Source organism: Erigeron canadensis, chromosome 3 (genome assembly GCF_010389155.1).
Source record: "Erigeron canadensis isolate Cc75 chromosome 3, C_canadensis_v1, whole genome shotgun sequence".
In the NCBI taxonomy this organism is placed as follows: Eukaryota; Viridiplantae; Streptophyta; class Magnoliopsida; order Asterales; family Asteraceae; genus Erigeron; species Erigeron canadensis.
The window spans coordinates 15,140,668-15,163,621 of NC_057763.1; the positions used below are offsets into that span (position 1 = coordinate 15,140,668).

At 36.4% G+C, this 22,954-nt stretch overlaps 1 protein-coding gene and 1 long non-coding RNA gene across 2 annotated transcripts; one reads left to right on the forward strand and one right to left on the reverse strand.

Moving 5' to 3' along the window:
• Positions 1-6,112: 6,112 nt before the first annotated feature.
• LOC122591548 lies at positions 6,113-6,538 on the reverse strand. Its single transcript, XM_043763810.1, has one exon. The coding sequence runs from the start codon at positions 6,536-6,538 to the stop codon at positions 6,113-6,115; it is 426 nt and encodes a 141-aa protein (XP_043619745.1).
• A 6,594-nt stretch (positions 6,539-13,132) lies between these two features.
• Positions 13,133-14,031, forward strand: LOC122590896. Its single transcript, XR_006322624.1, has 2 exons — positions 13,133-13,172; positions 13,904-14,031. It is a non-coding gene; the product is annotated as an uncharacterized LOC122590896 (long non-coding RNA).
• The last annotated feature ends 8,923 nt before the right edge of the window (positions 14,032-22,954 follow it).

Here is a 22,954-nt window from a genome sequence, read left to right on the forward strand (position 1 = left end):
TTTATCTATATGGAAAGCATATAGAAAATCATATATGATTCTAAAGAATGATTTTAAATATTTTTTTCTTTGTAATAAAATCAAATATGATTTTGTATGGGTATTTCACAATGTATGCTTAAAATCATTTTCAACAATAATCGATCTTTTATTTATTTTTCACAATGTAGGCGTAAAATCATTTTTAATTTTGAATAATTCGCTATGTATATGATTTTCACACTGTATGAGTAAAATCAAATATCATTCTACGAATAATAACAAAGGTAACTAAAACCTCAATACAAAATCAAATATGATTTTACAAAACAGAAATAGAAAACACAAATATGTAAAATCTATATACAGAATCAAATATGATTTTACAAATACAGATACAAAAACAGAAATCTCTAAGATCTATATACATAATCAAATATGATTATGAACATAAAGATAAAAAATAACAGAAAACTTACAAAAACATACAAAATCAATTTTGATTCTACACATAAACTAAATAACACTACATAATCACTGGATTCTAACAAAAGAATTAGAAATGAAAAAAAAAACATAAAAAAATTAACTAAAAACCTAGAAAATCATACAAAATGAAAAAAAATACAAAAATAATGAATAAATAAAGAAATAGAGTTGATCGGATCATCATTATTAACAGATAAAAAATAACAGAAAACTTACAAAAACATACAAAATCAATTTTGATTCTACACATAAACTAAATAACACTACATAATCACCGTTATCTATTTAATGATTTAGACGGAATCGCTGATGGAAATGATAATCGCCGGTAGAAATAATTGCCGGAGACACATAATTAACAGATAGAGATAATCGCCGGTAGAAAATAATGGCCAAAGAGAGATGATAGACGGGTAGAATGGCCTGAAAGAAAGAGAGAGCAATAGTGTGTGTGTTTACTGTGTGAATCGCAGGTTTTAAGTGTGTGTTGGTGTTGGTTACTGTGTGCGTGTGTATTTTGGGAGGCGAAGGAAGAAGATAAAGGATGCGGGGTAATTTACGAAACTACCCTTTCGTGTTTAATTTTAGTTATAAGTTAAATGTTAATCTGAGCCATTGATTAGTTTGATCTAAGGGCTGAGATGCAGCCCTCTAGATGTATAGATAATTAGGGATTCATATGAACAAACCACTATTATTATTATTATTAATTAAAATAATAACATTGCTAATTTTGTGAATTCATCCAAGGTTCATTTCTAAATTCGTGAATTAAAAATCAAACTGACATGTCAGCAGGTTACCAGGTCACATATAACTTTTTCCGCTAATAAACAATAGATGCTTTCTAAAAAGTAAAACTTTCAAAGGATATTGCTAATTTCGTGAAATCGAGTAAAGTTCATTTCTATTTCGTGCAGTTATCCCTATATAAAACTAAGAAAAATAAATAATCCTCTTAATAAAATATCCTAAAAATCCCCCTAACAAGTTGACATGTGATGTCCACTAATTCTCTTTCTTAAACGTGTCCCTAATTTGTACACATATCATAATCTAATAATTAAGAGGATCTTTATGCTATTTTGTTAGGAGGATTAATCATTTCCTATAAAACAAACATTGATTTTTGGTATATAAACATATGATGAATTGTACATATACATATTCTGTTGTAACATCAAAACCATAGGATGATATGGTTTTGATTTATCCTTACTTACATTGCATATATATGCTATATTTGCATAGGGGATGAGAATATAAGGCTGTTAGGTACCTAAGCTTAGATGTCAGACACTCACATATTAATTTTTTAAACCATAAAAATCATGAGGGCCAGATATTTATTCATTAAATAATAAATAATAGAATATTAGTATGTGAGAGATTCTACACCTAAACTTAGGTGTCGGACAACCTTATATCACATTTTCCCATTTGCATAACTATGTGAAAATCGAGTTATGCGTATTGCCCAATTCCTTGTTTAAACACAGTTGAGAGATGGTGCACAAAAAGTAACAAAACGAGAACAGTCAAAGCACATATTCATAGCTCCATTAGTCCTTAAAAACGATAAACAAAAGCGATGTTTTAAATAAAGTTTTCGCCACAACCACATAATTAACTACATAACAACATAGATCTTAAGTTTAACAAAGATCTTAAGTTTAACAAATTAAGGTTTTTTTTTCCAACAGAATTGACCCGCTTAAGTTGTCATTTCTGGCACTGTAAAAGTTTTCTTCGTTTTCATGGATCTGGAAGAATCGGAGAGCACATTGGAGAACCCAGAGTATACCGCGGGAGAGAAGCCACACTAATTGGGGGGTCGGCTCTGGTTCTAGAGGAATTCCATGGTCGCGTATCTCCCTCATTCTGTCAATAAGTGAAAGGACCCGACTCGATAAACCGAAAATACAAGATATATATAATATTTTTTTTATAACGTACTGCGCCGCAGTGGGAATCCTCGGAACAAAATGGGAAAAAGTCCCACGACGCCGCAGTGGGTTTGACACTCTCCCACTGCGCCGCAGTGGGAGGAACTGAAAACAAAGATGAGGAAAACCACTGCGCCGCAGTGGGCAAAGCCACCCCCACTGCGCCGCAGTGGGCTACTTGATCAGCAAACCAAAACCATTTTAACACTTAAACCAAATTGCAACCTTCCCATATCCGCATGAACTTCATAAAACACGATCCTAAGATTTTCAAGACACATAAAGACACATTTTAAATAAATTTATGTCATCAACATGTTCACAATTCATGGATACCATCAAACGGGTCATTTACCCATTTTGACACCGTTTCAACCAAAAATGCAATTTCACAACTGATTGAAAACTTTACACCTGATCATAGACACAAGTTTAATAAAAGTATGACCATCAACAAACAATGTACCAAGAGCCAAAAGGTATGGGACTTCTAAGCATCTACCAAAAGATCATCATTCATCCGCAAATGACCTAATTACCTTCAACAACTTGCTAAATCCAACTTCGGGCTCAAATCAACTCTTTTCAATCAACAATACTAGTTCCTTCTTCCGGAAATACCTATAAAAGGGTAAACAACTAAAATATAAGCAAAGGCTTAGTGAATACACTTGCATACATTTACGAATACGAAGGAAGGGCACGTGCAAAGACTTTCACATGTAACCTATGACACCGTCGTGTCACATTAACATGCTCACTTTGCACACTAACAACACATATATGCATCCATATAAGCTAAACAACATAATCATGATCATCTATCGGGGTTCTTAGGCCACCGGAGGTTCTTAGGCCTCAATCGATCAACTATCGGGGTTCTTAGGCCCCGGAGGTTCTTAGGCCTCATAAACTATGCCCCACATGGGCTTAACGTCAATTCAATTACCATGCTTGGAACATTCACATCTCATGGTATGCAAATATACTCACATCCTCCGCAACAAAAACAATAACGCTAAATAGACAAGCACAAGCAAGCTTCAACCTATAAGCATATCGTGAAAATGCATAAGCTTACATTCACACTCGACTAGTTCAACCTAGCCATTCTTAATCACTAGCCTTTTCTAAACCCAAAACCCAACCCATTTGTCATTGAGTTATTTTCATTCTTACAATAACACTAGGTAGCTCATTCTACCATTTTCATCATTATTTCAATAACTAGAAAAACTCATCTTTTCTCATAAACTCAAATTATCACATGAACTTACCAATTTCATAATCAAACACATCATATAACTCAATGACAACTAGGTTAACTAAGGAATTGGGAAAAATTCATCCATAAATCACATTCTAGCAAAACCCCCAATTTGGTTCATCCATGAACCCTACTTTCAAAAGGGAAGATAAAAACTAAATTAGGGGAAATCAATACCTCAACAATGGAAGACAATAAATTAGGGTTTTCAATTCACAATTTCTTCCCCTTTTTCCTCTTAAATTTTCGACCACCACCACACCCACAAACTCTAACTTTTAATTCTTGAATAAAGATTATTTGATGGTGATGGTTAAGATGATTATAACTCTTGAATTAAAGAGAAAAGGGGCTATGAACTCACCTTAGCTGGATAACCAGAAATTAGTGATTTCAAGATGAATATCCGGATTATGTGCCCCTAAATAAATCATGCGATATTTATTAATTGAGAGTACATTACCTTAATTCCATTCATTTTATAATCTATATTGCTTGTCTAACTTATAATCAACACCATTTTCCAAATTTTGTACAGATTTATAACAAGACTAAAAATATGTATTTAAGTCTATAAATACCTAAGGTCATCGATTTACTCCCTTACTTAGTCCATCATGTAAGTATGTAGTTACTTTATATTCTACTCATTCATGTTTTATTATTTCTTTTAGATTTAATCGTTTACTAGTCCAGTACCCTAATTTACAAGTGGTGGCATCTTTAGTACTAAATAATTCTAAGCACAACAAGCCGTTTCATATATATGTAAATATATGTCACTAGGAAATTATCATCCGTTGTTAGTCCCCAAGTACATTATAGAGTAAAATATAATACTTTTATGTCTCTTATTGTGTCATGTACCTAACTAAATCATGTAGCTCAAGTCAATATCCATATAAGTATTTAGTCCAACATGTTCTATATATCATGGTACTATGCCATCACGTGGTCCTCTATTATATATTTGGTCGACTTCTTCTTACTGATATTTATTCATCAAAGTTCTTTCATGTTCATAAGTATCACCAGGATATATGTATATATATTTTTGTGTAGTTTAACTTATATCTATGTTCACCTTTCATTTCTATGAATCCTTTTCCTGGTGATTTTGAATGGCAAGACAGTAGGTGAACATGACATGAGAATAAATAAAGCTCTTAATGGACAGAGTTCATGGAACTTACAACAACGAGAAAAGAGAAGTGTAGGAAAGCTGAAATAAGCTCCTGGCTGAGAGTGGTTGAAAACACGTGCTGCTGAACAAAGGGAACGAGTTCGAGTTTAATGACACATTTAGAAACATAAGAAAACTCGAATGGTATAGGTACTTACGAGAGCTAACAGAAACGTTTGGCGACTCAAGACTAGAACCCGAAACCTCAACGCAGCTCAACAAATGACAACCTCGGCTAGCTAAAAAGTCATGGCTACAGTGTTGATGATATTATGGTGGAATGGGCTGTTCTTTTCCTGGTTTGAGAACAGGGGAAAACAGAGAGTGTAAGGTAGAATTTTAGTATTATGAATGATGGTTTATCAATGTTGTTTTGGTGCATAGAAGCTGGAGAATGGGGTGACTATTTATAGATGGAAGAAAGGTGATCAAGAACCTGATTACATGGTTGTGAAAGAGACACATTGGTTGTGAAAGAAGGTGGTACTAGGGTGGCTGTTAGGGTGGCTATGGGGTGATAGAGCTGCTGTTGAAAATTTACTTAAACAAGAAGGTTCACCTCCTCAAGATTAAAAGAAAACATTTGGAATTTGTCAAGTATATCAATGCTCTACTATTGAGACTGATTAATCAAAAGACACAATGGAAGAAGAGTTGCTTGTTCTTACATTTTGTGAGGTTCAAAAGAATATTTTTGGCATGTTCAACAAGGAAAGAGACAGCAAGGAATATTGTCTGACAAGAGGAAGATTATTGCCAAAGGATAGTTGGCTTTTATGTTTAGAATCCCACGTGTGTGTTTTTTTTTACTAGCCTTTTGTATTGTTGTATTGTGATCTTATTCTTGCCATAATTGATATTTAGCAAAAAGAATGAAATGGGATGTAACGGATAGTACTAGTGTCATATCATGCAGGGTGTATTTACTTATGCTATATCATAGATAGTAAAATCTTCCCTTTTTCTAATTAGAAACAAGTAACCCTCATGTGAATTTATGTACGTTTGACATTGATATTATAGATTTTTACATCTAATAATTTGTTATATGTTTGTACAGGTGAATTATTGATACAAATATATCAACTCATTAGATTATCACATTGCTTGTTGTCAAGTAACATATAGCTTGTTTTCATAGAATGTCCATCGAAAATAAAAAAATCAACTAGTAACAAAATAAATAATGGCCTCAATTTTGTCGATTGCTACAGTATCTACCCGTTAAAGGAACTTTCATCCCGAAAGTTAGGTTGAGGTACCTGGAGTAGTTGTGAAGAGGTGGGGATACTTTTGTTTCATCTGATCTTCACGTTCCCACGTAAACTCTGGGCCTCGCCTAGAGTTCCACCGAACTTTAACTATTGGGATACGACTTTGTTTTAGCCTTTTGACATCTCGATCCATTATCTCTACAGGTTCCTCAATATATTGCAACTTGTTATCCAACTGAAGTTCTTCTAGAGGAATGATGAGGTTCTCATCAGCTAGACATTTCTTCAAATTTGACACATGAAAGGTGTTGTGAACACCACTAAGTTCTTGTGGCAACTGTAGTTTGTATGCTATAGGACCAATCCTTTCCAAAATTTCAAATGGTCCTATGTACCTAGGATTTAGTTTCCCCCGTTTGCCAAAACGTATCACTCCTTTCCATGGTGATACCTTTAACATGACTTTATCTCCAACCTCAAATTCCAATTGTTTTCTTCTAACGTCAGCATAGCTTTTCTGATGGTCTCTTGCCGCTTTCAACCTTTCTTGGATTTGCACAATCTTCTCAGTGGTTTCATGTATAATTTCGGGCCCGGTGATTTGACTATCTCCTATTTTGGCCAAACAGACAGGTGATCGACACTTTCTTTTGCTTACTAATTAATCTCCAATTTATATTACAGCACCATTTTGTTGGTGTTATTTATTCATTCTGATCATGATTAACGTATGAAATCTCTATCCCAAAACTTAAGAGCAATCTTGGTGTATATATATATGCTTATAATGCTAGTTGGAAATTCTTCCCTTGTGTGTAAATATAATATATATTAGGTCATGGATACATTTCCGATAAGTTTCATGGGCAAGGTTATTCTAAAACTCAAATTATTAACCATGGCAGTGACTCATTTGTTCTTTTAACTATGTATCAAATTGTCAAGGTATCAAAGCATATGTAGTTATATTATGACCAAAAATATCACCAAGTCATGCTTTGAATTTTAAGTTCAACTGGGAAAATGAAAATCATACTTATGACTCCAGCAGGATATATATACAATCACCTTTAAACAACTCACGCCCATGTTGATATAACGAATTACACCAATCAGTAGGTTCTTTACAAGTTATCATACTATTATCATGAGGGAAATTTTTATTCAAGAAATCAAATTTTTATATGGGCACCTGATCAAGGGGATAAGATATCACTTGTATTAGATCTTGGTAATAAAGGAGCCATACATCAATTAAAAGGCTCAAAGCATCCATCTTAATCTAGAATGGCAGTAGGTTTTGAATCTAGTTTTGCATTTGTAACAATATATATATATCGAGATGTCACAGTAAACATTTAAGGTACTACAATTAAAACATTACAACAATAAAATTACCAAGTTCATACAAGTACAGAATTTTTAAGGAACAGAATACAATGATCTTTCTACTACTACTGGTTTGAGATACTACATTGTTAAGCTACTGATCTGAGAACCTATCCTACTTCTACGTTCTCTTCTCCTACTTATTCGAATACTTAAGTTCTAGCACGATAGCATCCTGTTTCTTTCTGCCACTTCGTTGTTGCTGCTCCCTACCCTCTCGGGACTCCGTTCCCGGCTTGCAAATAGGCTTCCATCTTCTGCACCATGATACTGAGTTGTTCCACCTTGTGCTCCAATTGTCCAACCTTCTAAGCCATTTCTGCTCCCTTTCTCTCTTCCATGATTCTTCTATTCCTTACCGACTCGACCTCATTCATGACATAAGTCAAATGAGCGTTAGCAGTCGTCAGGTCATTAGATAATTCGATCTCTCGATCCATCAGGTTGTTAGTCACCTGCTTATACAGCCCGAACAGGTGATTCATTGAGTGGAGTTGACTGTTCATCCCGATAAATCTGGTTTCCAAGGTGTGGACGTGGTTGCTAACTTGGTGCAACGCCATATACCCTGGCACTTCCATTAGTCAAGTTTCTACTTGACTTAGTCGATGTTCTTGGTTATTGGCTACTGCCACTAGGAGCGGCACGGTATGATGAGGTGGTTCGTGGGTCAGTGGGTAAGCTTGCTCGTAGTTGGATGGTCCTCCCGTCTTAGAGGTGGGGACAGGAAACATCAAGTCGCTCCTCCACGCATGTAGATATGCTGGTAATTTGCTCCAGTCCGGATGATTAAGGTGTTCCCAAGCAGATTCGTCTATTGGGGCAGTAGATTGGTACCCGGGATTCTCCTCCACAGGCCAAAAGAATGGTCCATTCGGGAATGGTTCTGGTGCGGGTTCTTCTGGAGGTGTGATTTCCTTTTGACAGGGTGGAATCACTCTTATCCTTGTTGTTCGAGTTATGCGGGCTTCGATTTCATTATGAAGTGATGGGATAGGAGGTAAAGGTACCACATCAGGGACTACCATCATCTCGTCCATTGGTAATTCTTCTGGGTCATCCTTCTCTTCATCGGGTTCTACTACAGGTTTTTCTCTATTTCTCAACCCGGAATGGTGCGATTCAGCATCAGTTAGTATGACATAAGAATCCATGTGGTTGCTGTAAGAAAAGTAGTTAATGATAGAGCAGATATTGTATTGAATCAACCAAATTCTTGTTGTCTAACTTTTAATCTTATTAATGGTTATTGTTTCTTGCATCCTGTTAATCATACGTACAAATGCTCCATGATTGTTTGAAACTTTCATTTGGTTATAAATGAGAGAAAAATACCCAGTACAAGGATTTACCTCAAGATTATTGTAGAAACATACAATGTGATACACTTTTACACTACAATAAAGTCACATATATGTATAGTGAAAATCTTCTGTTGGGACTCTTCCTTATGTAAAAGTTTGAATGGTCTAATAACTAATAAAAATATAACTTGGAAGTCTTAATCAAAACAAATGTGGGTTCTAAATGGTCATGATCACCTGCCCAAAATATATGTAACTAACTCAAGAATAATAGTGTTTGACACAATACTAATAACCCCAAGTCATTTTTATTCATCTCACAACTTGTGTCACCGAGCAAGTATGGGCTTAAATCATATTGTCGGCAGTCTAATTAGTATCTACCCGTTAAAGAACACATCCTAACTCTTATCAAGCGTTTTTCTTATAAGACATCTACCTAAGGTCATTAAAAAAATTTCGTTATAGTCTAGGCCTACTAATGCAGTCTAACGAATTAATTCTTAGACCCCACTAGTGCAACCTAGTTCTCTATAACAACCTGGCTCTGATGCCAATCTATCACACCCCGCCAAATCATTTTGACGAGTTATGACTACAAAGGATCATAACACAAATTGTACAAGAGAACGACCATTAAACGTGTCGTTTTTATTCATTAATACCAACGTTTCAAGACATAACCTTACAATAAAGTAGTTAGGAAATACATAAGAGTTCTTATTTATTATCTAGTACATGACTCTTGAATACTTGAGATTCCTACTCCGCTCCAAGAGATTCCATAACACTAGTTACCTGAGAAATACATGCTAAAATGTCAACATAAAGTTGGTGAGTCATAGGTTTATCATATCAACCTAGTTTATGGATCACAAGGTTTTTATATACATAATATATATAATACTATAACACTGAGCTCCCAATAAAAGTGCATGTATTCTCACCCCAAAAATGAAATATTTAAAAGGGGCTATGAACTCACCTTAGCTGGATAACCAGAAATTAGTGATTTCAAGATGAATATCCGGATTATGTGCCCCTAAATAAATCATGCGATATTTATTAATTGAGAGTACATTACCTTAATTCCATTCATTTTATAATCTATCTTGCTTGTCTAACTTATAATCAACACCATTTTCCAAATTTTGTACAGATTTATAACAAGACTAAAAATATGTATTTAAGTCTATAAATACCTAAGGTCATCGATTTACTCCCTTACTTAGTCCATCATGTAAGTATGTAGTTACTTTATATTCTACTCATTCATGTTTTATTATTTCTTTTAGATTTAATCGTTTACTAGTCCAGTATCCTAATTTACAAGTGGTGGCATCTTTAGTACTAAATAATTCTAAGCACAACAAGCCGTTTCACATATATGTAAATATATGTCACTAGGAAATTATCATCAGTTGTTAGTCCCCAAGTACATTATTGTAACAACCGTACTTTTAATATTATATATGTGCTAGTTAGGTTATCTATGTTCCCGCAAGCCATAGTTATACTTGAAGCTAGTAGGTAATGCCCCAAATTAGTAATCTAAAGCTAATAATATGTATAAGAATTTCCTAACGAAAATACCTCGGAACGAAAATTTTTAGAGGTGATCAATCGATACGATAATAACAACTTAAGACTCCCAAATTGAGATACCAATCAAAAATTCCTATGGAATGCCCAACAAATCAAAAATAAAACCAAATCAAGAAGATATGATCATGATAAATAAAAATTTCAACTAAAAATATAATTGGAAGAATTATGTACGTAAAAGCGTCGAAAACTTAATAAGTAAGCATATAAGCTTAAAAATTAATACAAATCTACAACCAATGACCTATGTAATCAACTAAAAATACAAAAATATATCCATACACATAAATATACATGACTTATACACATATATACATATTCCTAACTAAAACAACCAAATACTTACATTTAACTAACTAAACACCTACAAAACAAATACAAAATTTACATATACTTACACTTATACTTATACACTAATTTTATACAAAAATAAAAATAAAAACTCTTCAATATTTCCCCCCCCATGGCCGGCCCCTTTCCCCCCTCTCACACTCCACATTTTGAATATTACTCCTTCCAACTCCCCTTGAAACTCACACAAAACACACTCTTCACTTTCTACACACACCAACTTTATTTTCTCTCTCAAAAACTCTCCTCTCCTCCCTCTCTTCTTCTTGATTTCGGCAGCCACAAAACAAAGGGAAGAACAAAGCTAAACTCATCTAAAAACTTGTTACTAATAAGGGTTTAGATTAGATTAAGCAAGGGTGGTGTTAAGCTAAGGTTTAAGGGTTAATATAAGGTTGAATCAAGGGTTATTTGGTTCAAGAAAGGCCACGATTTTCTGCCATCTTTTCTTCATCTCAAAGTGTTCTTCAAGGGTATATATCTTCATCTCTTTGTTAGATTAATCTTATTCTAGTTCATATTAAAAAGGTTTTATCAAAAGTCCATGTTTTCTTCATGTTTCTCTTGAATATACACTTGGTGAGGGCAAAGTTGATAGGATCCTTCTTTCCATGCTCATGCATGTTGAATCCATGAAGAAAGATCCAAGGATTCAACTAGTTAAAGACCCAAAAGTGTAGTTATATATTATATAGCTTTTGATATGATTTTTCCTTTGAAAGATGGATATATTCATACATATTATGAAGTTAATATTTCTGGAAATATTTATAAAAATATAGATTTTATTGATAAAGTGTTGGATCTATGAAAGTTAGCATCAAAAAGGTGGATATGTGTTGATTAGTTGTAAAGTAACTTTTTATATAAAAAGATGAACATATTTTATATAATGTTTATGTATATTTCTGGAAAATTTCATAAAAATACATTTTTATGTTGATGGATTGTTGTTGGATAAAGATTTGTTGTTAAAAATGATGAGATGATTACATGCATGCTAGATTTAAGAAAGTTGGATGGTTGTTTGGACTATGAGGTGAAGCTAGACTTGTGTCAACTGAAAAATAGGTTAAAAGTCATGCAAATATTCTGGAAAAATTCACAAAATATCAATTATATAAAGCTTGGGTCAAAACAAGTTAAAATATGCTTGAAATCGAAAACCGAAAGCTTGTTAAAATGCATTTTGAGCACACACATGCACCATAACTTTATGACCATGAAAATGTGATGAACATACTGGAAATATGACATATTAAAAGTATAAAACTCAATTCATTTGATGCATGGCAAGAATAAGCTCAAAAACCGTCTTTTCGGGTCAAATAATCACTAACCGAAAGCACTAAATTGCACATATCACACCACCACCACCATCACGACTTGAACCACCAAAATATGATGAACTTACTGTGAATGTTGAATTTAGGATGAAAATCCATTTTGAAGTACCTTAATAGCCTAAGAAATGAGGCTAAAATCACTATTTCGGTAAACGATTTTCAATTATAAAATCCTCAATTTAAGCAAGACACAAGAGAGGTTGAATGGTTACAGATTTTTATTGATAAAAGGTGCCTAAAAAGGGCTGGAATTTTTGGACTAAAAATCTTGTGGTGATTTGTAAGGATTTCTATGATTTAATGAATTAAAATGGTAATTAAGAGGTATATAAATTAATAAATAAACTATATAAACCATGAATCTGATCAAAGCCACTTAACCAATGATAAAAGTGACCAAAACCTACTGGGGAAAAATAACTACAAGCAAGGGAACAAGAACTATACAATTTAAAAGTAAATTATTAAGTAAAAGTCACTAATTAATCATTATGATTAAATAAATAGAAATAAGGCACAAATAAATATAAGAATCACAATGTTACAAATAAAAAGGCTTGAAAATCAGTAGATAATCCATCTATAATTATCTATGAATTTTAGAGGTAATTTAAGGACTTAAAAATAATTATAAGGAATTGTTTAATTAATAAACCAATAAAATAAGTAAATAAATTAATTAAATAATATTAAATTAAAGAAATAATTATAAATCAGTAACATATATTAACATTAATATTATGAGAACACAAATGTCAAATATGGGTATTAAACAAAGCATGCAATGGAAAATATATATAATACAAAGTTAAACTACCGAAATTCCAATAACCGAACAAAATCGTATGAATGACCTTTACTACCAAATGTCTTCCAACCAAATGAGGCGAACAACATAATGTAATTGAATTCCATAATTTAAACGACAACCAAAGTTGGGCAAGTCTACTAGCATACATCTCATGATCTAGTTTACTAGTCATGCGACACACACTTACGTTGTGCATATTTCGAATACCATGGTTTAGGCTTGCTTGAGGAAAGACACCACTAGCCGGAGATCTCACTTTTGATCAGCCCTCTTTCACTCTCAATTCAAGTGAGTCATAGCCCCTTTCAAACTATTTTATGTGTTTTAACTATCGGGGTGAAAAGCATGATATATAAGCTAAATTGCTTTTATTATTACAAATATATGAAATGATTCTTGATATTATGATTATGAAATGAAATTGTTTCGTATGTTCATTATGATAAATGATTTATATGATGAGCTTGAGTTCTGTCAAACCGCTTTCTTCGGTTCACTACTATTTACTCCGATTATGGAGGCCTGTAGTTAGTTAGTTGCGCAACTAGGTTTCGTCCACCCACCCAATTGTGTAACGGTGGAAGGTTGGTTGTCTTTGTGACAACCTCCACTTCCAGTCCGACCACGGGTGTTCTAGCTACCTTACTTAGGTCGTCTCCATGGCACGACCCCTTTTTATTATTATTGTTACGGCACTTGATTGACAGCTCGTGCAAGATTTATCTATTTATTATTGGACTTCGAAAAAAATGGTAGTAGTAGTGGCTCAAGCATTTACTCATCAAGGTTGATTGAATTATACCCTCGTGGTTATATGATAGAAATTTTACTACGTTGATTATAGTAAGTGGAACATACGCTTTCCAAATGCGACATTGGAGGTATACATGGAAATTTTGGTGACTCTCAAATTTTTGGTTATGATGGATATATATATATACACTTTATGTTGTTAGTTAAAAACCTATGAACTCACTCAACTCTCGTAGTTGACACTTCTTCTTCTTCATGCTTTTCAGGTTAAAGATTTAGGTGCGTAGCGTGGACCACCCTTTTGGACTCTAATATGCTTGTATGGTTGGACGAGTATTGCAAACATTTAATCATTTTAATTATGAATTTGGTTGTGTAATGGATTTGGACGTCATCTTTAATTTGTAATCTTTTGGATTTTGAATGTCATTTGAAAACTTGAGTTGATGTTTTATATTTAAATCTTTTGTACCATGTCGTTCTGTGGCATCTCGTGTTTCCGCCTTAGTCGGGGTGTTACAGAAAAATGGTATCAAGAGCCAAGGTTATAGAGAATTTTTGCTATAACCTACGTATTTTCAAAACGAGTCGAATATTTCTTAAACAATTGAGTTGATCATAAAGTATTCTTGTTTTACTTATGCATAGCCTGATCAACTATGCCTAATTAAAAATTTAATATGGAATGATCGAAATAGTTGTTTAAGGAATATTCAAAAAGGAGTCTTTTGAAAATAAAGCTTTAAAACGATTCTTGGTGCAAAAGATACATAACCAAATCCAATGGTTGCATTACTTATTAGAACCCTTAGTTAATACCCCCACTTGGCTAGCATTACTTTGCCTATTTAGACATAATGCACAAGTTAAATTCTAGTCATTTCGTTGATTCTAAATGGTCGTGTGGGTCATGAGTGTCGAGTTGGTCGTTGATAGTCTTACTAATTATTGTTGGGTACGTCGGTGGTGGATGTTCATAATGTTGTTCGGTTGTCAAGCTTGTGAGTCGTAGGTCGAATTGGTTGGTTGTCGTCAAATGATTAAGGTCGTCTCGGTCCGTCAAGTCGTCTTGCTGTCCGCAAATGGTCACATGGGTCGTCAATGGTCAAGTCGGTTGCAAATGGTCGTCTAAGCGTCAAGTGGAGTCGTCATCTTATGCTTTATGTGACTTGTGTAGGAATATTATGTCGCAAAGGAGTGAAGCCTCAAGAAACTCCAATCAAGTAAGGGACATTTATGCATTCGTGGACATGGTCAGGGAGAGGCGACAAGAACAAGAAGAAAGCGAGGAGACGGAGCCCACAATGGACTCCCAACAGCCCCCACAACGAGAGGAGGAGGAGGAGTCCGAGCCCACGGAAGACCCATCAAATGGTGGTGGTGCTAGAAGCGTTGCTTCTAGCCAACCGGTACGTCGTTTGCCTACTCCACCACGGCCACCATCAGCCCCTAGAGCTCCCACACCGCCGAGACAAAATGCGGCCATGAATGTAAGCGATGGACGCTTCCCAACTCACGACCCATACTTCCATCCACGCCTCCCCCGCGATCATCCTTATCACCTTGGGCCAAGACTAGGAGAAAACCCCCACCGTCCTGTCTATGGAATACCCCCTCCACATCCCATGGGTATGACTCGGGAGGAAAGGGAACGAGTGTGGGACATAGCCGGTGGGCTAAGGGATGCCCGAGTGAGGGTTCGACATCAAGAAGTCATGATGGAAAGAACCTTGGGAGCCATGAGGCGAATGGGAGAAGATACCGGCATGGTAATAGATGGAGTGCGCCGGATTTATGAAGTGATATTCATAATGGGATGTATTCTTGCAGCGGTGTGTTCCATTGTGGTAGTTCTTGTGCTTAGGAAATGACCCTAAGGATGTTTTGTTCATGAACTTATTCGGTAGACAATTATTTGTACTTTGTTGTGATTTCCTTGAACTTGTTTGTGATTGTGTGACTACGATCACTTGTTTGTGGGCTTATGGCAATTTTGTAAACTGATGCTGAATCATTGGAATGGAAGCTTGATGCCTTTTTGCTTTTATATGATGTGTTAATCTATGTGTGTTATGGTTATACTTGTTACAAAGTGAAAAGTTACAGCAGGAAATCAGTTCTGACCACTTTTGGTAAAACGGCCATATCTGGAGTTCTATTTGGTCTTTTGACCTGATTCCAATTGGAGATGAAATCTAACTCATGGGGCTACATTTTATATTTTATGAGTTTTGCCCAGTTCGTCCATCTTGGGTCACATTTTTGAGCTTCAAGTTCGTATACAGATTCTGGAAAAATCTGTCAAAAGGCCCAAAAACAAGATGGACATGCTTTAAGCTTACCCAACCACTTGTAATTCATAATGATAAGTAGGTTGTGATTAAAGGAAGGAAAATGAATTTAGGAATATATAGGTATACCTATGCATACAAACGTGGCCTTATTACACTAAGTAACCTAAACGAACACGTGTGAGATCGGAAGTTGTGAGTCGGGTCCATGTCACATAATCCTTTATACAAATGACTAAACTATGTTCTCCTTTGTAGAGACATGGCACCACGAAGGACCGTTGAAGAGACAAGCGCTGAGGCTAGACGCCAAGAGGAAGAAGCTCAACGAAGGGCTGAGTTGGCGACTCTCATATCTCAACAAATCAATGCTGCCATGCCAAACATTGCCACTCAAATCGCTGAGAACGTGACTGCTACCATCAACTTGGCAAGAAGGCAAGAAGGTGGAGGAAACGCCACTGACCGAAATGCTTACAAGACTTTTACGTCTTGCAACCCCAAAGAGTTCTATGGGACGGAGGGTCCCGTTGGGTTACTTACTTGGTTTCAAAGCATGGAGGCAATCCTAAATATCATTGATTGTGCGCCAGCCGACCGCGTCAAGTTTGCGGCAAGTAAGCTCCAGGGGAGGGCACTCACATGGTGGAACCTCCAAGTCACCACGAGGGGTGCCGCCACGATGAATGCTTTGACCTGGGAGCAGCTCAAGGAGGAATTGAAAAGGGAGTATTGCCCTAGACCTGCCGTCCAAAAGCTGGAAATTGAGTTTTGGAACCATGCCATGAAAGGAATGGAGTTAGAGACATATGCGATTCGTTTTCACGAGTTGTGTGTGCTGGTACCTGATATGGTGACTACTGAAGCCAAGAAAGTTGAGAGGTATATTTACGGATTGGTACCGGAAGTAAGATTGATGGTCACGGCAGCAAACCCCACCACACTGGAAGAAGCAATAAGTTTGTCAACAAGATTGGTTAATGACTTGGTCAGGACTGGGAAATACTCGCGAGGCGAGTCAAGTTCAAGGCAAGGAGGAGGAAGCCGATTTGGTGATCGTAAGGGGAATGGGCCTGATAAAAGGCAAAAGATTGTAAGGAATTATGGAATCACCAATGGTGCGGCACAAAGATGTAACCGATGTGGCAACACCCATCAGGGGGAATGTAGGCTATGCTCGATTTGCCGCTCATTTGGACACCTTGCTGCCACTTGCCGTAGGGGAACAAGAGTTGGAGGAAACCGGGGAACTTGTCATGAATGTGGAAGCACGGAGCATTGGAGGAATGCTTGTCCTAGGTTGGGACGAGCTCAAGGCAATCGAGGGAATGGAAATGGAAACCGTGGCAACTATAGGAATGTTGGAAATCGTGGGAACCAAGCAAACCGAGGCAATAATGGGAATCAAGTGAACCGAGGTAATGGAGGAAATCAAGCAAACAATGGGAATCAAGGAATCAATGCCAACCAGAATCGTGGGAACCAAGGAGGTCAAGCTAGAGGACGCGTGTATGCCATGGGTGCGAATGAGGCACGTGATGACCCAAATGTCATCGTAGGTACGTTTCCATTAAATAATGTTTATGCCTCTATGCTATTTGATTCTGGAGCCGAAAGAAGTTTTATTTCTTTTGAATTTAAGGAAATGATTGGTAAGAAACCTAGTGAGCTTGATGAAACTTACTATATCGAATATGCTAATGGAAACGAGTATAAGGCCAAGGAAATTATTTTTGATTGTATGTTGACTTTAGACGAGGAGGATTATAGTATAGACTTGATTCCCATTGAGATAGGAAGTTTTGATGTGATAGTAGGAATGGATTGGTTGTCTAAGATGCGTGCAGAAATACTTTGCCATGAAAAGGTCATTAAAATTCCCTTAGATAATGATGAGGTGCTTATAATACAAGGCCATAGGGCGGGGGTCCAAACCAAGATAGTGTCATCTATGAAAGTAAGGAAATATTTACGTAAGGAATATCACACATACTTGGCACAAGTAGTGGATAAGCAAGTAAAAAGTAAGGACCCTCATAAGGTCATGGTGGTTAGGGACTTTCTAGATGTGTTCCCTGACGAACTACCTGGACTCCCACCCACGAGGCAGGTGGAGTTTATGATTGATTTAGTTCCCGGGGCAGCCCCCGTAGCTAAAGCACCGTACAGGTTAGCGCCCTCCGAGATGCGAGAACTTTCTGAGCAATTGCAAGAATTGCTTGATAAAGGCTTAATCCAACCTAGTTCTTCGCCATGGGGTGCTCCAATTCTTTTTGTCAAAAAGAAAGATGGATCTCTGAGGATGTGCATAGACTATAGGGAGTTGAATAAGCTGACGATCAAGAATAGGTATCCGCTGCCACGAATAGACGATTTGTTCGATCAACTTCAAGGAGCGTCGCATTTCTCGAAAATCGATCTTAGATCCGGCTATCATCAGTTGAGGGTACGAGAAGAAGATGTACCTAAAACGGCTTTCAGAACGCGCTATGGGCATTACGAGTTTCTGGTGATGCCATTTGGTCTCACAAATGCGCCCGCCGTTTTCATGGATCTAATGAACCGAATTTGTAGGCCATACTTGGACAAATTCGTCATAGTATTCATTGATGATATTTTGATATATTCTCGTAGTAAGGATGAACATGAGAAGCATTTAAGAATAATATTGCAATTACTTAGAGACGAGAAGTTGTATGCTAAGTTTTCTAAGTGTGAATTTTGGCTCCGCCAAGTTCAATTCCTTGGACATCTCGTAGACGAAAAAGGAATTCACGTCGACCCATCTAAGATAGAGGCGATTAAGAAGTGGGAGGCACCAAAGACGCCAACGGAAGTGCGTAGCTTCCTAGGATTGGCAGGTTATTATCGAAGATTCATCCAAGGATTCTCTAAAATTGCGGTACCTCTGACCCAATTGACCCAAAAGTCAAGAGAATTCATATGGGGTGAAGATCAAGAGCAAGCGTTCCAAACGCTTAAGAACATGTTGTGTGAAGCACCCATACTAGCGTTGCCGGATGGAATGGAAGGATTTGTGGTATATTGTGATGCGTCGAATAAAGGACTTGGATGCGTGCTTATGCAAAGAGACAAGGTCATTGCCTACGCGTCTAGACAATTGAAGCCACATGAGAAAAATTATTCGACACACGATCTGGAGTTAGGAGCCGTAGTATTCGCCTTGAAGATATGGCGACATTATCTCTATGGCACTAAATGCACCATATTCACCGACCACAAAAGCTTGCAACACATCTTTGATCAAAAGATGTTGAATATGAGGCAAAGGAGATGGATGGAGCTGCTGAATGACTATGAATGTGAAATCAAGTACCATCCGGGGAAGGCAAACGTCGTTGCCGATGCACTTAGTAGGAAGGTGAATACTAAGGTGCCAAGGGCAAGAATCAGCTACTTACAAGTAAGAATGTCTCTAAGAGATCGTTTCTTAGGAGACCAAGCAAAGGCCTTTGAAGGGAAGAACATTAAGGATGAAGCCTTGTGCGGTATGGAAATGAGGTTTGACAAGGATGATGAAGGAATCTTATACTTCAAGGGAAGAGCTTGGGTACCGAAGGTAAATGGTTTAAGGGATGTACTTATGAATGAGGCTCACAATACGAAATATTCAATTCACCCAGGCGCGGATAAGATGTATCAAGGCCTAAGAAAGGATTTTTGGTGGCCTGGAATGAAAGGGGACGTAGCCCGATATGTGAGCCGATGCATGACTTGTGCGATGGTCAAAGCTGAGCACCAAAAGCCATCTGGTCTTTTAAAGCAGCCAGAGATTCCCGAATGGAAGTGGGAGCAAATAGCAATGGACCTAGTGACAAAATTGCCTCGAACAAAGAAAGGTCATGATGCTATATGGGTGATTGTTGATCGTCTTACGAAATCAGCCCATTTCATCCCCATCAAAGAAGATTGGAACACCGAGCGCCTAGCTCGCTTGTACGTCGAGAAGATTGTAACACTACATGGCGTGCCTTTGTCCATAATATCCGATCGGGATGGTAGATTTACCTCACGTTTTTGGGGTCACGTGCAAGAAGCTATGGGCACAACACTAGCATTAAGCACGGCTTACCACCCTCAAACGGATGGACAAAGTGAGCGAACAATACAAACGTTGGAGGATATGTTAAGAGCCTGTGCATTAGAATTTAATGGAAGCTGGGATGAGCACTTGCCTTATGCTGAATTTACATACAATAATAGCTATCACTCTAGCATACAATGTGCACCGTTTGAAGCTTTATATGGACGCAAGTGTAGGTCTCCGATGTGTTGGATAGAGACGGGCGAAAGAAGTCTAGCTACCGTCGATTTTGTCCAAGAAACAACGGACAAAGTAGCTATCATTAAAGAAAAGCTTAAAGCCGCCAGAGATCGGCAAAAGAGTTATGCGGATCAAAGAAGGAAGCCCCTAGAATTTGAAGTCGGCGACAAAGTGCTCCTAAAGGTGTCGCCATGGAAAGGAACAGTGAGATTTGGTAAGAGAGGAAAGTTAAGTCCTCGATACATTGGGCCATTTGAAATTGTGGCTAGAATAGGCCCGTGGCCTATAAGTTGAAATTACCCCAAGAAGTGGGAGATGTTCATGACACTTTCCATGTGTCAAATTTAAAGAAATGCGTGGCGGATGATTCGAAAGTAGTTCCACTCGAGGAACTACGAGTGGAAGATAAGCTCCAATTTCGCGAGGAGCCAATAGAAGTTCTTGACCGCGATGAGAAACGCCTTAAGAGGAGCAAGATCCCTATAGTTAAAGTCAGATGGGATACAAAGCGCGGACCCGAATTTACATGGGAGCGCGAGGACTTCATACGTGAGAAATATCCGCACTTACTCCCTAAGCAAACTCAAATTCCGGGACGGAATTCTTCTAAGGGGGTAAGGATGTAACAACCGTACTTTAATATTATATATGTGCTAGTTAGGTTATCTATGTTCCCGCAAGCCATAGTTATACTTGAAGCTAGTAGGTAATGCCCCAAATTAGTAATCTAAAGCTAATAATATGTATAAGAATTTCCTAACGAAAATACCTCGGAACGAAAATTTTTAGAGGTGATCAATCGATACGATAATAACAACTTAAGACTCCCAAATTGAGATACCAATCAAAAATTCCTATGGAATGCCCAACAAATCAAAAATAAAACCAAATCAAGAAGATATGATCATGATAAATAAAATTTTCAACTAAAAATATAATTGGAAGAATTATGTACGTAAAAGCGTCGAAAACTTAATAAGTAAGCATATAAGCTTAAAAATTAATACAAATCTACAACCAATGACCTATGTAATCAACTAAAAATACAAAAATATATCCATACACATAAATATACATGACTTATACACATATATACATATTCCTAACTAAAACAACCAAATACTTACATTTAACTAACTAAACACCTACAAAACAAATACAAAATTTACATATACTTACACTTATACTTATACACTAATTTATACAAAAAAAAAAATAAAACTCTTCAATATTTCCCCCCCCCATGGCCGGCCCCTTTCCCCCTCTCACACTCCACATTTTGAATATTACTCCTTCCAACTCCCCCTTGAAACTCACACAAAACACACTCTTCACTTTCTACACACACCAACTTTATTTTCTCTCTCAAAAACTCTCCTCTCCTCCCTCTCTTCTTCTTGATTTCGGCAGCCACAAAACAAAGGGAAGAACAAAGCTAAACTCATCTAAAAACTTGTTAATAATAAGGGTTTAGATTAGATTAAGCAAGGGTGGTGTTAAGCTAAGGTTTAAGGGTTAATATAAGGTTGAATCAAGGGTTATTTGGTTCAAGAAAGGCCACGATTTTCTGCCATCTTTCTTCATCTCAAAGTGTTCTTCAAGGGTATATATCTTCATCTCTTTGTTAGATTAATCTTATTCTAGTTCATATTAAAAAGGTTTTATCAAAAGTCCATGTTTTCTTCATGTTTCTCTTGAATATACACTTGGTGAGGGCAAAGTTGATAGGATCCTTCTTTCCATGCTCATGCATGTTGAATCCATGAAGAAAGATCCAAGGATTCAACTAGTTAAAGACCCAAAAGTGTAGTTATATATATATAGCTTTTGATATGATTTTTCCTTTGAAAGATGGATATATTCATACATATTATGAAGTTAATATTTCTGGAAATATTTATAAAAATATAGATTTTATTGATAAAGTGTTGGATCTATGAAAGTTAGCATCAAAAAGGTGGATATGTGTTGATTAGTTGTAAAGTAACTTTTTATATAAAAAGATGAACATATTTATATAATGTTTATGTATATTTCTGGAAAATTTCATAAAAATACATTTTTATGTTGATGGATTGTTGTTGGATAAAGATTTGTTGTTAAAATGATGAGATGATTACATGCATGCTAGATTTAAGAAAGTTGGATGGTTGTTTGGACTATGAGGTGAAGCTAGACTTGTGTCAACTGAAAAATAGGTTAAAAGTCATGCAAATATTCTGGAAAAATTCACAAAATATCAATTATATAAAGCTTGGGTCAAAACAAGTTAAAATATGCTTGAAATCGAAAACCGAAAGCTTGTTAAAATGCATTTTGAGCACACACATGCACCATAACTTTATGACCATGAAAATGTGATGAACATACTGGAAATATGACATATTAAAAGTATAAAACTCAATTCATTTGATGCATGGCAAGAATAAGCTCAAAAACCGTCTTTTCGGGTCAAATAATCACTAACCGAAAGCACTAAATTGCACATATCACACCACCACCACCATCACGACTTGAACCACCAAAATATGATGAACTTACTGTGAATGTTGAATTTAGGATGAAAATCCATTTTGAAGTACCTTAATAGCCTAAGAAATGAGGCTAAAATCACTATTTCGGTAAACGATTTTCAATTATAAAATCCTCAATTTAAGCAAGACACAAGAGAGGTTGAATGGTTACAGATTTTTATTGATAAAAGGTGCCTAAAAAGGGCTGGAATTTTTGGACTAAAAATC